This window comes from Toxoplasma gondii, chromosome X, assembly GCF_000006565.2.
Source record: "Toxoplasma gondii ME49 chromosome X, whole genome shotgun sequence".
In the NCBI taxonomy this organism is placed as follows: Eukaryota; Apicomplexa; class Conoidasida; order Eucoccidiorida; family Sarcocystidae; genus Toxoplasma; species Toxoplasma gondii.
The window spans coordinates 6,005,352-6,016,615 of record NC_031478.1 but is presented as its reverse complement, the minus strand read 5'-3'; the positions used below and the strand labels follow the sequence as shown (position 1 = coordinate 6,016,615).

The 11,264-nt window shown below is 52.6% G+C and overlaps 4 protein-coding genes across 4 annotated transcripts; 2 read left to right on the top strand and 2 right to left on the bottom strand.

Moving 5' to 3' along the window:
• Positions 1 to 1,333: 1,333 nt before the first annotated feature.
• Positions 1,334 to 3,104, bottom strand: TGME49_214080 (toxofilin). Its single transcript, XM_002370700.2, has one exon. It carries the CDS (start codon positions 2,401 to 2,403, stop codon positions 1,672 to 1,674), a length of 732 nt encoding a protein of 243 aa, XP_002370741.1. The 5' UTR covers positions 2,404 to 3,104; the 3' UTR covers positions 1,334 to 1,671.
• TGME49_214070 (hypothetical protein) lies at positions 2,613 to 4,019 on the top strand (the record flags this gene model as incomplete). The annotated part of the gene is made up of 1 exon (XM_018779631.1): positions 2,613 to 4,019. One exon carries the CDS (start codon positions 2,613 to 2,615, stop codon positions 3,051 to 3,053), a length of 441 nt encoding a protein of 146 aa, XP_018635752.1. The 3' UTR covers positions 3,054 to 4,019.
• Positions 4,020 to 4,227: 208 nt separating this feature from the next.
• Positions 4,228 to 9,276, bottom strand: TGME49_237600 (Armadillo/beta-catenin family repeat-containing protein). Its single transcript, XM_018780502.1, has 4 exons — positions 8,644 to 9,276; positions 7,683 to 8,283; positions 6,921 to 7,469; positions 4,228 to 6,433 (listed from the first exon to the last, which is right to left on the bottom strand). Exons 2-4 carry the CDS (start codon positions 8,277 to 8,279, stop codon positions 4,850 to 4,852), a joined length of 2,730 nt encoding a protein of 909 aa, XP_018635754.1. The 5' UTR covers positions 8,280 to 8,283; positions 8,644 to 9,276; the 3' UTR covers positions 4,228 to 4,849.
• On the top strand, positions 8,560 to 11,264 carry TGME49_237595 (hypothetical protein). Its single transcript, XM_018780501.1, has 2 exons — positions 8,560 to 9,660; positions 10,633 to 11,264. Exons 1-2 carry the CDS (start codon positions 9,440 to 9,442, stop codon positions 10,826 to 10,828), a joined length of 417 nt encoding a protein of 138 aa, XP_018635753.1. The 5' UTR covers positions 8,560 to 9,439; the 3' UTR covers positions 10,829 to 11,264.

Genomic DNA, 11,264 nt, shown 5'->3' with positions numbered 1-11,264 from the left:
CTGTTTCGTAAGACAGACTTCGCGCGGTTGTGCATACCGCAGAGCAAGTGCTGCAGGGACTCGCATGACCAACACTCTACCAACGTGCTCCCTTAATTCCTGAGACGAGAAAACTGTGTAGGTTTCCCGGAAAATCGTGTCATGTTATTCTCACCCGATCTCAGGCATGCACAACTCCCCTGAAACAGAAACCCCCTTAATTACTGCGTTCGGAGAAAGGGAGCAAAGAAGCGATGGTCACGCACCGTTGAGGCTTGCATTCCGCGTTCCTCCGTACCGATTGCGATGTAGGAGAAGAAAGTCGAACGGCGCACAGCGTCTCCCCAGCGCAGTATCGTCTGCTGGTACCATTATTTGTTTCCTTCGTCTTAACTGAACAATGGAGTGCACGGAACTGGTGGCCCGCGTCGAAAGAAAACCCCTTCCTACACTGTGCCCCCACACAGTAGGGGAAATACTGCATGCCAACCCCCTTGTGGCTTACATCTGCAGCCACTCGTTACACAAGCGGCGATTCAAGTACTTGAGACGAGGTAAACGTGTAAGCGTCTCTAACCGCCCCCACCATTGTTCATATACGGTCCACTGCCTGTTCCCCTTTCAGGCGCATCCCGTTGTAGGGTTCCACTGTCCTGCGGTTTGACACACACGGTTTTTCCTTTCCCTCGGGACCACGAATGAGAGCACTACCCCCAACAATTCTCCTCAGTCCATCGAGGAAAGCCATACGGCCACCTCTCCAGTGAAACCTATAACGTGGATCACGACGCTCCTTGCGACGTCAGTCGACAAGCCCAACATCTTCCTGAGTTCTGGTTCAACATCCTTCTTAGATTCATTTAGCATCTCAGTCGTTTATCAAAAAGGACCCGCCAGCGCCACTCCCAAAACCCGCATCGACCAACCAATATCTCTGGCATAGGGTGTTCGACAGCGCATCCGACTGTCTGTCGAAGAAGCTCTTAATCCGTACGTGTCTCATGGATCTAAACCAAAGCGAAAATGGAAGTCAAGCCGAAGTACTTAGATTTCTGAATCTTCTCGAAAACTACAGTGTTGCCGCTACAGACTATCTACACAAGACACGCCAAACTCAGGTCGATGGCTTGCCGTCATTTTCGGGCTGAATCTACAAGCGCACCCACGCCTCTGAGTGATCCTGTCTAATAGTTCTATGGGTTGGACGATGTCCACTGCTTCTACGTGTGGCGTACTTCTGAAATCGGTTAGATCAGCGGGTGTTGTCTCAATCCCTATTAGGTCATCGGGCCCCTCGCAATGGAGAACGTCCCGTGGCCACACTTTGGCCGGCAGATTCGAGCACGAAACATATCAAAGAATCGAACAGAATCAACGTAATGTTGCTGGCGTACCCCTGCGATGCGTATATCGGACATGTTTGAACCTCTGGTGTTTCAGCTCACCAGCAAACAGCATTAGTTTTAGTTCAAGCAGAGTAACTAGTTTGAGGGAATGCGTCTGTGCCGTTTTCGTGCTGAGCGGCAGACCATATTCAAAGTGATTGTTCATCATGGAAAACGAATAAACGGAAAAAATCAGAATTGACCAATGTTGGTCTGACAAGAAGCTGTGTTTGACCTCTTCATACCGGTCAAAGCCATCCCAAACAGATTCGGGATTTCCGACGCGGGTTCGTCGTCGTTTTTACGACTAGGGCATAGCGCCTACCTTTTTCAGTTGTGCTGCATGCTGTTCCTCGTTAAAGTTCTTGTCTTCTTCAGCGACGTTGTACTGCTCGTTGGCTTTTCGGATCGCAGCCTTCACAGCACCTGATTGTAATGCTCCACTCGCATCCCTCTGCTCGTTGAGGATTTGTCCAGCCAAAGCCGCCTGCCTGGTAACGTGGTAGTGGCGTTTTCGGAACAGCCTTTTCGCCTGTTCAAGTAGGGATTTCTCCTTCCTATGATTTTCAATGAGCAAAGCCTTCGTTTCCGGACTCAGTAGCGAAAGATCCTTCTGGACTTGTTCATAGGCCTTTTGTTGCTCCGTGTTGAGATTCTCGTACTTCTTGAGGTCCAAATTTTGCGTGGCTCTGAGAATTTCGTCTAGCAATGCGGCTTTAGCTTGCTCTGGGGTAAGAACAACTGCTCCTAATTGATGGACAGTCTGTAGCGCCGCTGCTTTGGCTTGACCCGCAATGAGCCTCTCTTCCGGACGGAGCAGCCCTAGTTCCTGTTGGCGTGCTGCGACGGAGGGCGACATTGTAGATGTCCCTTCGTCTCCACTCTCAAATCTTCCCGTTTTCGGGCTGGGACTTCTTCCTCTCATGCTGAGCCTCTTCATGCCTTCAGAAAGCTGGACCGATTCGGAAGCGGTCAGCAGCGATCCGACGGTAATGAGCAGCAGAACAGCTGCCAAAGGGCGTGACTTGTATTGCGCCATGTTGACCGGTTACAAGTGGAAGGCTTTCACAGAGTTCGACGCGTCGACGCCTTGGTCACTTGACATGCGTCTTGACTTGGAATTCCCGGAAATAGAAATGCGAATCCGCCAGCGCGCTGTTTGCGGCTCCTGGCCGAGACTGCGCAATAACTAGCTGGCAGAAGTAACACTGTGGTACGGTTGGCGCTGCGGGATGTCGGGACAGCGCTATGCGAAGCAGTGGTTGCAAGACACACAGATCCGGCCGAGTCCAAGATAAAAAAGGATTATTTTTTGACAGGTGTCTTTGCTCGGATTCCGCTCCTGCCTTCGGGTCTGGTATGCTCGTTGTCGCCGCTCTCGTGGATCTTGTCGGCAACGGTCAACGAGACCAGCAGCTAGCAGTTGCGGGCAGACATTTAGAGGGGCCGCAGGTAGCGCAAGACACAAGCACAGCTAGCGTCTTCGAGCAGAGAAAAGACACAGGCCACGAAACGGGTTCTTTCGGGGCCCTGACCGAAACCGGTGCCCCGAGTCCAGCGCTGTGCCTGATTGGTTTTTCGCTTCGGCTAACTGCCGTTTGCAGACTCGCAGACAGCCGGTCTAGGGCGACCCGCGTGTGGCTTGTCAAGGTCGCTGGTGTTTCAGAGAAAGCAGCGTATTTGCTGTAGACAGTCCGCGACAGATTTTACCCCGAGCAAATGATGTTTGGGTTTTGACGTGCAGGTGCCTCTTGGCAAAGAAACAAGACTGGTCGCTAGCAGGGGTCGCCTTTCCTTTTGAAGCAGAAGGCCGGATAAGCCATAAACGAGGTGGCGAACACCTTGTTCTAAATGGCGCAGAAAGGCAGCAGCGGTGAAGCCGCCCGCAGAATCTTCTCGAGACGTTTTCTCTGTTCTTTAAAAGTGTCTCTTTCCTCGAGGAGTAACGGCGTGCTGTGTTTCGTAGAGATACCATACACTCGTCTGGTGCCAGTCGGCTGTGCTCGTGGGGAAAGGGCTTGGTCCAGACAAGGGTGCTGAATGTCGCCAAAGGCGAGGGCTAGCAAAGCGTCAGTGCCGACCACCGAAGTCCAAAGAAAAGAAAAATTGAGGCGGAGAGTTCGCTTCTAACATATGTGTAACCGAGCACCAGACTAGATGGACGCAGAGACATATTCAAGCCTTGTACGAAGTACCCTGTAAGTAGCTAAGATACAAAAAATGGTATTGGAGACAGGTTTGTTTTTGGTTCTCATATTTTTTTCCGAGAAATAATTCCATAGGCACTGCCTAACGAAATTTGAGCCTAACAATATTGTTTCCGGATGTAATGGCACCAAAACTATGGCGGGACCCCGTGGGATGAATAGACAACCCACAAACTGGCATTTGACGAATCCCCAATCTCCCAGAGATACCGTGTTTTTTACACTTTCTTCGCTCTCTTTTTGCCTCGATCCATGAGCCTCCTCGGAGTCAAAACACATTCAGAAAAGTTGAGAGGCGTGATTGTATCGACGTTTTAGGTGCGGCAACTCGTCTTCACAGCTTCTTTTCAGCATCGTGCAGGAAAGCTGGTTCCTTGGGCCACGATTTTTTCTGACGTCTCCTGGGCTGCGACGAAGACTGAAAAGTGTCAGTTTGAATAAGATGGTCCCCTTTTTATCCATTTTTCGTTTTTGAAACTGTGGATGGCGGCAGCTTATCTGGAGGTGCTGCATATTGTGGGTCTAAATAGAGCGGGCAGCTGCGATGCTTTCCTTAAATGGCAGGTCTGCAGTGAGGGGGAGGTTGTGCAAACTGCAAGGAAGATTTTTTATGTTGCTCCACTTCTGGAAACAATCCTGTATCCTAGGTCATCTGTCGCTCCCGCATGTTATCTCATATCCATAGAGCACAGCCTGATGTCGCCCGCACACGTCAGGTGGATGTGCCGTCTCAGGGGGAATTGCGTCCCAGTAGTGGCAAAAAAGTGAGATTTCTCTCATTTACAAGGGCACTCTGACTTCTTTGTTACCATTTCACAGAAATGAAGCAAGGACGCACTCCAGAGTGGAGGCAGGAACATACTGAGATCGGCTCCTTGCGCTCCTGTTCCTCCTGTTCCCTCGTGGTGCACGGACAGACCGCAGCTATAAAAGCTGCATATAAACACTTATACGACCATTTTGTTTTGGTATAAAACGTCTTTTCTGAATCCATATATAGACGTTGACTCCTGAAGTGGTTCCCGATCTTTGGCTAAAATGCAACGCAGCCGTTTTCCGCCTGTTATCGTGTCCACGTGGCTTGTCAGTCGAGGTGCCGTTCACTGTGTTGCTCCGCTGAACGTTTTGTCCCAAGATATCGAAGAGCGGAAAGACAAGAAAGCACCTGGGTTTGACACTTCCCTCGGGTCAGCGGAAAACACTCTCCACTTGCCAAGATGATACACAAATTCTAAGGGGGTTGAGGCAGATTCACATGGAGAAAGAAACTGCTGGTGGCTACCGTCTGAAAAGCCGTTTTTCTTCAGTCGACACCTGCACGGAATGGTGACTTTCCATCGAGCACTCAAGAGTGGCAGGCAAAGACTGAGGCGGAAATGCGGCGCCCCCTTGCCATGGCAGGTCCCCGTCAAGTCCGTTTTCTCGCGGGATCAGACGAGATCCGCAGCGACTTTCCTTCGCCAGGCTTTTCCTAACCAAGTAGTTCATAGCAGCCTGTTCATGGCTCTGCTGGTAGTGTTGGATCAACTGCCGAACAATTACCTGGTGTCGAGAGACGACGGAGGCGACCTCAACAAGCGCCTCGCCAGTTCGCCCGATGCGAGCAACCAAGTCTGGACACAAATCCGCCGGCTGCTGCTGGAGTTGCTGGACCAGCAGCTGCAGCAGCAGAGGACAGTCCTCTTCGAGAAGCAGTGCACTAGACAGGAGCAAAAGGTGGTGGCACGTGCACACACACACGTGTCTAATGCCGCTGTTCTCTCCACTGCAGCAGCCGCAGCTGGCGGTGGTGAGGCCGGTAGAATCTAAAGTTTTCCCGCCCTTTCCATCCCAGCAAACGAGGTTTCCCGTGAACTTCTGGAAGCCGGCGCCTTTTGCCAGCCAGCCAGCCTCAGAGCGCTCTGAGCAATCTCTGTCGAGCGTGCGCGGCTCCGCCACAGGCGCAGACTTCTCAAGAATGGACATGACGGCATCAGCTGCAGCGGCCGCGGCCTTCGGATCAGCAGTGCGAGCCGCGACGCGCAGCATTTCACATACGGGGCGAATGGCACCGAGCTCGAGGAGACGACTCAAGACCGCTCGGTCGGCTGTGGTGCATGCGTTTACGACCACCCAGAGAAGTTCGCGGCGGACTTCCTCTTCTTCCTCTCCGCGAGGGGAGAGCTGCATCAGCACTGCCTCCAGAACGCCCAGGCCTAAAAGTTGCTGCAGCTGGTGAAGCGACCCAACGGCGATGTTGCTGATGCACCAGCCACAGTCCTTTCTAACTGTTTTCCGCTCGTGGTGGAGCAAAATCCGCAAAATGTGCAACAGCAAGATGGAAGGCTGGCCACTCACGCCTGTGTTGGGAGCTGAGGAAGCGTGGGAAGCGTCCGAGTTTCCGTACAGACCCTTTTGATCAGTGACACAGCAGTCCAAAAGAACCTGCGTCTGGCGAACGCTGCCCGTTGCCACTTGACCAACAATGCGTAGTGCCGGTCGCACGCACATCTGAAGTTGTTCTGCATCCGCTTCCGGTGAAACCTTTTCAGAGACACCTGAGCAAACCCGACAACACAAATTCCTTGCGTGCGGCCCCTCTCGCTCAGGTGCCGAGCCGCGAAGGCCCGCGAAAGACTTGGTATCGTCAGCCGAAACAGAGGTCGCGAGTTTCGGACAGCCGCAACAACACACGCTGCTGCAGTGAGCCAGAACGTGAATCACAGCTGTTAGAAGTTCGCGTCGCTCCGCAAACAGCGTGGCGCCCCGGGGGTGTCCAGCGACACCATCTAGTGCCCAAAGGGCATCTGAAAGCGCCTCATCGTCCTGGAAGTTCAGTAGCACGTGCTGCAGCAGGGGCATGACTGGCAGGACGTATTGGAACTGCAAAGCGCGACAGAAAGAAACGCATCGACACAGAAGGGATCGAACGAGTCGACAAGAGCATCTCTACAACTCGACTTCACCCGTTCCGACGCGGACGTTCACTATGGAACGGCATGTCACCTTGAGTGGGGGGAGGGGGGGGAGGGCTGAAAGTTTCGAAGCAGAGGAATTATGCGCCTACCGGCGCTCTGAAGTCTGACACAGTGTACAGCAGCATGCGCATTTGAATTCTCATTTGTAAAAGGTGGATTCGGTGAAGGTACGTCAGCTATGGCGCGGGTTTACAGTATCGTGGTCCGCGGTGTTTGTCGGTTAGTCGGAAGATGGCAAAATGCGACTGGACGACGCCATCCGTGTCAGCGTTGGTGCCGGTGTCGCGGCTTCGCTGCGTGCAGCAGCCAAGTCCTCCACGTGCCTATATTCGGAGGGACTGCCTCTTAAGAATCCACCATCCCGTCTCCTTGTGTCTCTCCCTCTCTCTCACCTGAGGCCTGGGTTGTCCTCTGCAGAGATTGGAGAGAAGCCAGACGCACGTGCGCCAGGTCTGAACGTTTCGGCACTGGGAAATGAGGGCAAGAAGTTGCCCCTGGAGAGCAGGGAACTGAGGTCTCTCCTCCTCTCTTCCGCAGCTGAATTGTGTGCGGCGGAGTTCCTGCAGATGCATGAGACTTTCTGTGTAGTGCTGGAGAAGGCGAAGCAGCTGGGAGTGTTGCTGCAGCGACGGGTAACACTGGAGTTGCTGAGCATGTTGGAGCAAGGCCTCTGGGCACAGAAGGAGATCTCGAAAGTGCGGGCTGTCTCCGGCAATGTTCCCGAGCGCCCACAGAATCTGCTCCAGCACTTCTTCCTCTTGGCGCTCCGGAGCGCTAGGCCTCGACACTCCCGAAGGATGTGAACCACCAGAAGACAAATGAAAAGGATGGAAGGAAAAGACGAGGGCGAAGAGGAGAACAAGGCAGCCATTCGCCACAAGGGCAGCGACGTCTTCCGAGGACCCGCTCGCGATGTTAGTCACGCACCAGGCTGCCTCAAACTGCAGAAACACATAAAAAACAGTAGGCTCTACTGGTCCGGAAAGTGAATGAAAAACTCGAGGTGGCTTACATGGTAGCGATGTTTTTCACGGTTGGTGGGAACGAAGTATGGTTCTTCCGAAAGAGATGGGCAACATTGCGATGTGGACACCACAGTGTGCAGTGCTAATCTACTGTGTCCCCTGAGGCGATAGGATGGAAGTTGTCCTCACCACTATTTCTCTGTTGCGGCAGCAGAGAGCCTGCACGAGCAAAGGCAAGGCGCCTTGCTGAACACACAGTTGAACAGGTATTTTCCCTGCCGCAGAGAGGACGACACGAATGGACCTTGTGCACTGAAGAAGGAGCTCTTCGTTTTCCCTCTCAATGCAAGGCCACTGATGTGGGGTTGCACCCCCAGAAGATTCGTGGGCGTCGATCACATGAAGCGATGACGGTATCTCGTCACAGGTAGCGCTACACTGGTCAGAGTTCTGATTTCGAATGGGGACAGGCAGAAACAGTGGACTGGGAGAATTCAAAGAACGACTCAGTAGAGATTGCATGAAGTGGAGCAGGCGGCCCCAGTCTTCGGGAGATGCTAACGCTGCCGGGAGGTCTGATGCTGAAGCGTCTGTAGACAGCGAACTTGAAGGGCATGAAGCAGGGCAGTCGATTGCGAGCTTCTGACGGAAGAAACGAGTGAGCTCCTGGAGCTCTTCCTCGACGACCGCGTCGGTTGAGCGATTGGCCCCACAAAAGACGCTGCGGCGTTTCTGCATGTGGCAGAATCCTGTGGACGGCTCCCAAGGAGCCTGATTCGACTCCATGGTTCTGGAAAAAAACTCGAAGGTGCACCGAGAGAAACAGATGGATTCCGCCGTCCGGAGTGGCTCTGCCAGTCCGGTCTGCCGCGGCGGTAAAATGTGTACCCTGTCTCCGGAGCCTACTGGGTATTTCTCGGGAACAAGGTGCTGAGCAAAGAGGATGACATTTCTCGGAGAAGCCAGCAAAACATGCACGCGAAAGTTACACGCCTTATATCTCCATTCGCGGCTTCGGCGGGTGATAGCTCGACCTTCACTTGAAGGGTCGAAGGCCACCGCTACCACGTGTCAGGAGATCCCTGTTTCTCTCGCTCATTGCCAAGAACTCAAGAGAGTATCATACACGAAACGGTCAATCACCGCCCACCTGGTGTTCAAGCAGTTGTCGGAACGGCTCTGGAGGCGAAATCCGTTGGAACTCTTGGTTTATCTTTCCTGCATGAGAGGATCTGACGGGAACTAGCGCATACGGGCGACGGACGGATCGGATCAGGGAGTTGAAGTGCAGCGCTGGGGTGTTACAATAGATGGACATCCGGTGCAGCTGGCGTATGAAAAGAGACAAAAGGGTAAGCATTGAGATATGAATGTTCCTGCATTGTTGTTAAATGGTAGGGGTTCACATCACCGTGGACGATTGACATGGGTTTCTCTCGGTACCGGCGCCGCCCAGGGACGGACCGAGGCACCGGGGAAGGAGCGGCCGCTTCACCGCAGAAAGTCCAAGCCTGGAGTTTAAAGGATCCCCCTCTAATCAAGCCAGGTAAAACGTGACCAATTCGTCGCATATAGACAAGGAAAGTCGGTTTAATGTAAGTTTGGAGTACAGCAGCGACGATGGCGCTCGGCACAGTTTGGTAAGACATGCACACCACAGGTGGTACACGGGGCCGACAAGATAGCCCGCGACCTCTAGAACTGTGTGTGGCATGTTAAGTGCCTCTTAGGAGCCTGGGTCAGTTGGGAAACCTGTTGAGTTTCCGCTTTAATGTGTAACTGCTTACAGCTAGGGCGTTGGAAGAAGAGCAAGGAAAATGAGGGTAAAACAGGAAAAGCAAATACGCGCCGCGACACAATTCTGTCGAACCGGTGTCGCTGCTGCATGCATTCGGAATCGAGCCTCCGTGCCCATCTGGGGACGAGGCTAGGGGTGAGAACGGCGGATGCAAGAGGACATGGTGGATACTGGGATTATGGAGTGCCGTGGTTCGCATCAGTGTAGGATTTCTAGCGGCTATCACTTCGACTCATATTTGTTTATTGCGGAGTGTTCCTACGTTGCCTTTCAGCTGCTTAGTGAGTCTCCTATCACGTGCAAAACAACTCTTCAAGTACGTCGCTTCTGCATACCAAAGGGAGAAGTTATTATACAGCCTCACATTCGGTGAGCACATCAAAGCGCATTCCCGAATTCGCTGACTCAGCCTTCCTGCCGGATCCAGATGTGGCACTAACCAGGCGGATGGTAGCCCTACTCGGCTACCAGTGGGACGGGGTCTTCTACAAAATGGTGCTCTCTTGTCACATTGTGGAACTCAAAGACCTGTAGGGCTGACTATCTAAATGAACTGCGGCGTCGATTCATGTTGACATCTTCTTGACCTGTCTATAAGGAGAGTATAGGTATCTGCAGAATCTTGGGGATTTCTCGTGTATTTACGTCGAGTTCGCACACGGGACAACGAGGTGTCGTGGCGCGACTGTTACGCTACCAGTTAGATCAAGTATCCTGAAGAGTGCCGTCCTGACACCGAATTGTTTGGGAGTTTTGCGCTCCAATCTACGAAGGGTAATAGCAGGATGACAAAGGCGCCAGTCCTGAAGTAGTGGTGTTTTTAGGGAATCAACTCCCGGAAACCGAAACCGCCCTTTCCTGGATGGTGTCATCCCCCGCCGGAGGGATTTCCAACGTATGCCGGAAAAGCAAAACGCTGTTGATGCACAAATGAATGGCCTTTTAATCCAGAACACTGCGTGTTTCTGTTTTTAGTTTTTCTTATTTCCACGTTGTTAGGTTCAGCACTGGTCCCGCTTGCCCCTGCCACAATGAGCAATGCGTGGTCATACGAGTGCATAGTGTTTTCCGTAGTAGTTTCTTCTACTGCAAGTCTTTTGTGGCATGTTCACACTTGCCCAATGCTCTGGAGCAAACAAATCCGCGAAGCCAAGGTGCGGCGTTTGCGTAACGAACTAGGCGCGTGTCTAGGTGCCACTGAGTGGCGTAGCTGCGCTTGGCACAACTAAAATTGGGGTGTTCTGGGTTGCAGGGCTCTGCCTCTGCGGGTTGCCTCCTTTTTGGAAAATGTGCTCATCGAAAGCATATCACTGTTATCTGGGTGCCTATTGTCTGTCGCAGAGAGGGTGAGGCACATTTTCTCCCCGTTTCGTGCGAACTAGCACGTGGGCCGTCTTTTCTCGGGAACGCACTTCTGTCGACGACGCTACGAAAGCGCAACCAGGCGCACAGAAGCACTCGAGATGAAACCGAGAAGACCGCCACGAGCGAACGTGAAACAGCGTATGATTATCCGGGAATGTACACATGTCTCTGAATGGTTGTTCCACGGGCACTGGAATAGCGTTTCTGTTGAGTCCATCGCGATGTTAGACTGGCCGCGTCAACACTGCTCATCTGAATGGCTCCAATTCTGCTTCCTCTTCCTCAGTGGGCCGCTTATGTTTGGGTCTTTTGACACCCACGTTTTTCGATGTAGCGGGAGAATTTCAAGATCGGCTGAGAGTTTCAGCTCGAATGCAGTGCCGCATCCGTTAAGCCTGTATTGGCGGTGAAACTTCCGTTAGACGTGTTGCGTGAAGCCTTTCCGCAGTTTGCGAACGGCACAAACGCCTGCCTGTACAGATTATTTTGTGCATACCATGTCTTCCCAGGTAATAACAATGGTAGAACGTGGTGAGAGTAGCAGTTATAATTTAGATAGTTAGCAAATACCGACGGTACAGACTGGTGTAGAGTATCAACCACAGAAC

Bases quoted from the DNA above. Each gene is read 5' to 3' on its own strand.
- TGME49_214080 (XM_002370700.2), bottom strand. From the start codon at position 2,403: ATGGCGCAATACAAGTCACGCCCTTTGGCAGCTGTTCTGCTGCTCATT.
- TGME49_237600 (XM_018780502.1), bottom strand. From the start codon at position 8,279: ATGGAGTCGAATCAGGCTCCTTGGGAGCCGTCCACAGGATTCTGCCAC. The intron at 7,470-7,682 runs GTGAGGACAACT...GTGTTTCTGCAG, and splicing joins GCCGCAACAGAGAAATAGTG to TTTGAGGCAGCCTGGTGCGT. The intron at 6,434-6,920 runs GTGAGAGAGAGG...CGCGCTTTGCAG, and splicing joins GAGGACAACCCAGGCCTCAG to TTCCAATACGTCCTGCCAGT.
- TGME49_237595 (XM_018780501.1), top strand. From the start codon at position 9,440: ATGCAAGAGGACATGGTGGATACTGGGATTATGGAGTGCCGTGGTTCG. The intron at 9,661-10,632 runs GTGAGCACATCA...TGTCTGTCGCAG, and splicing joins ATTATACAGCCTCACATTCG to AGAGGGTGAGGCACATTTTC.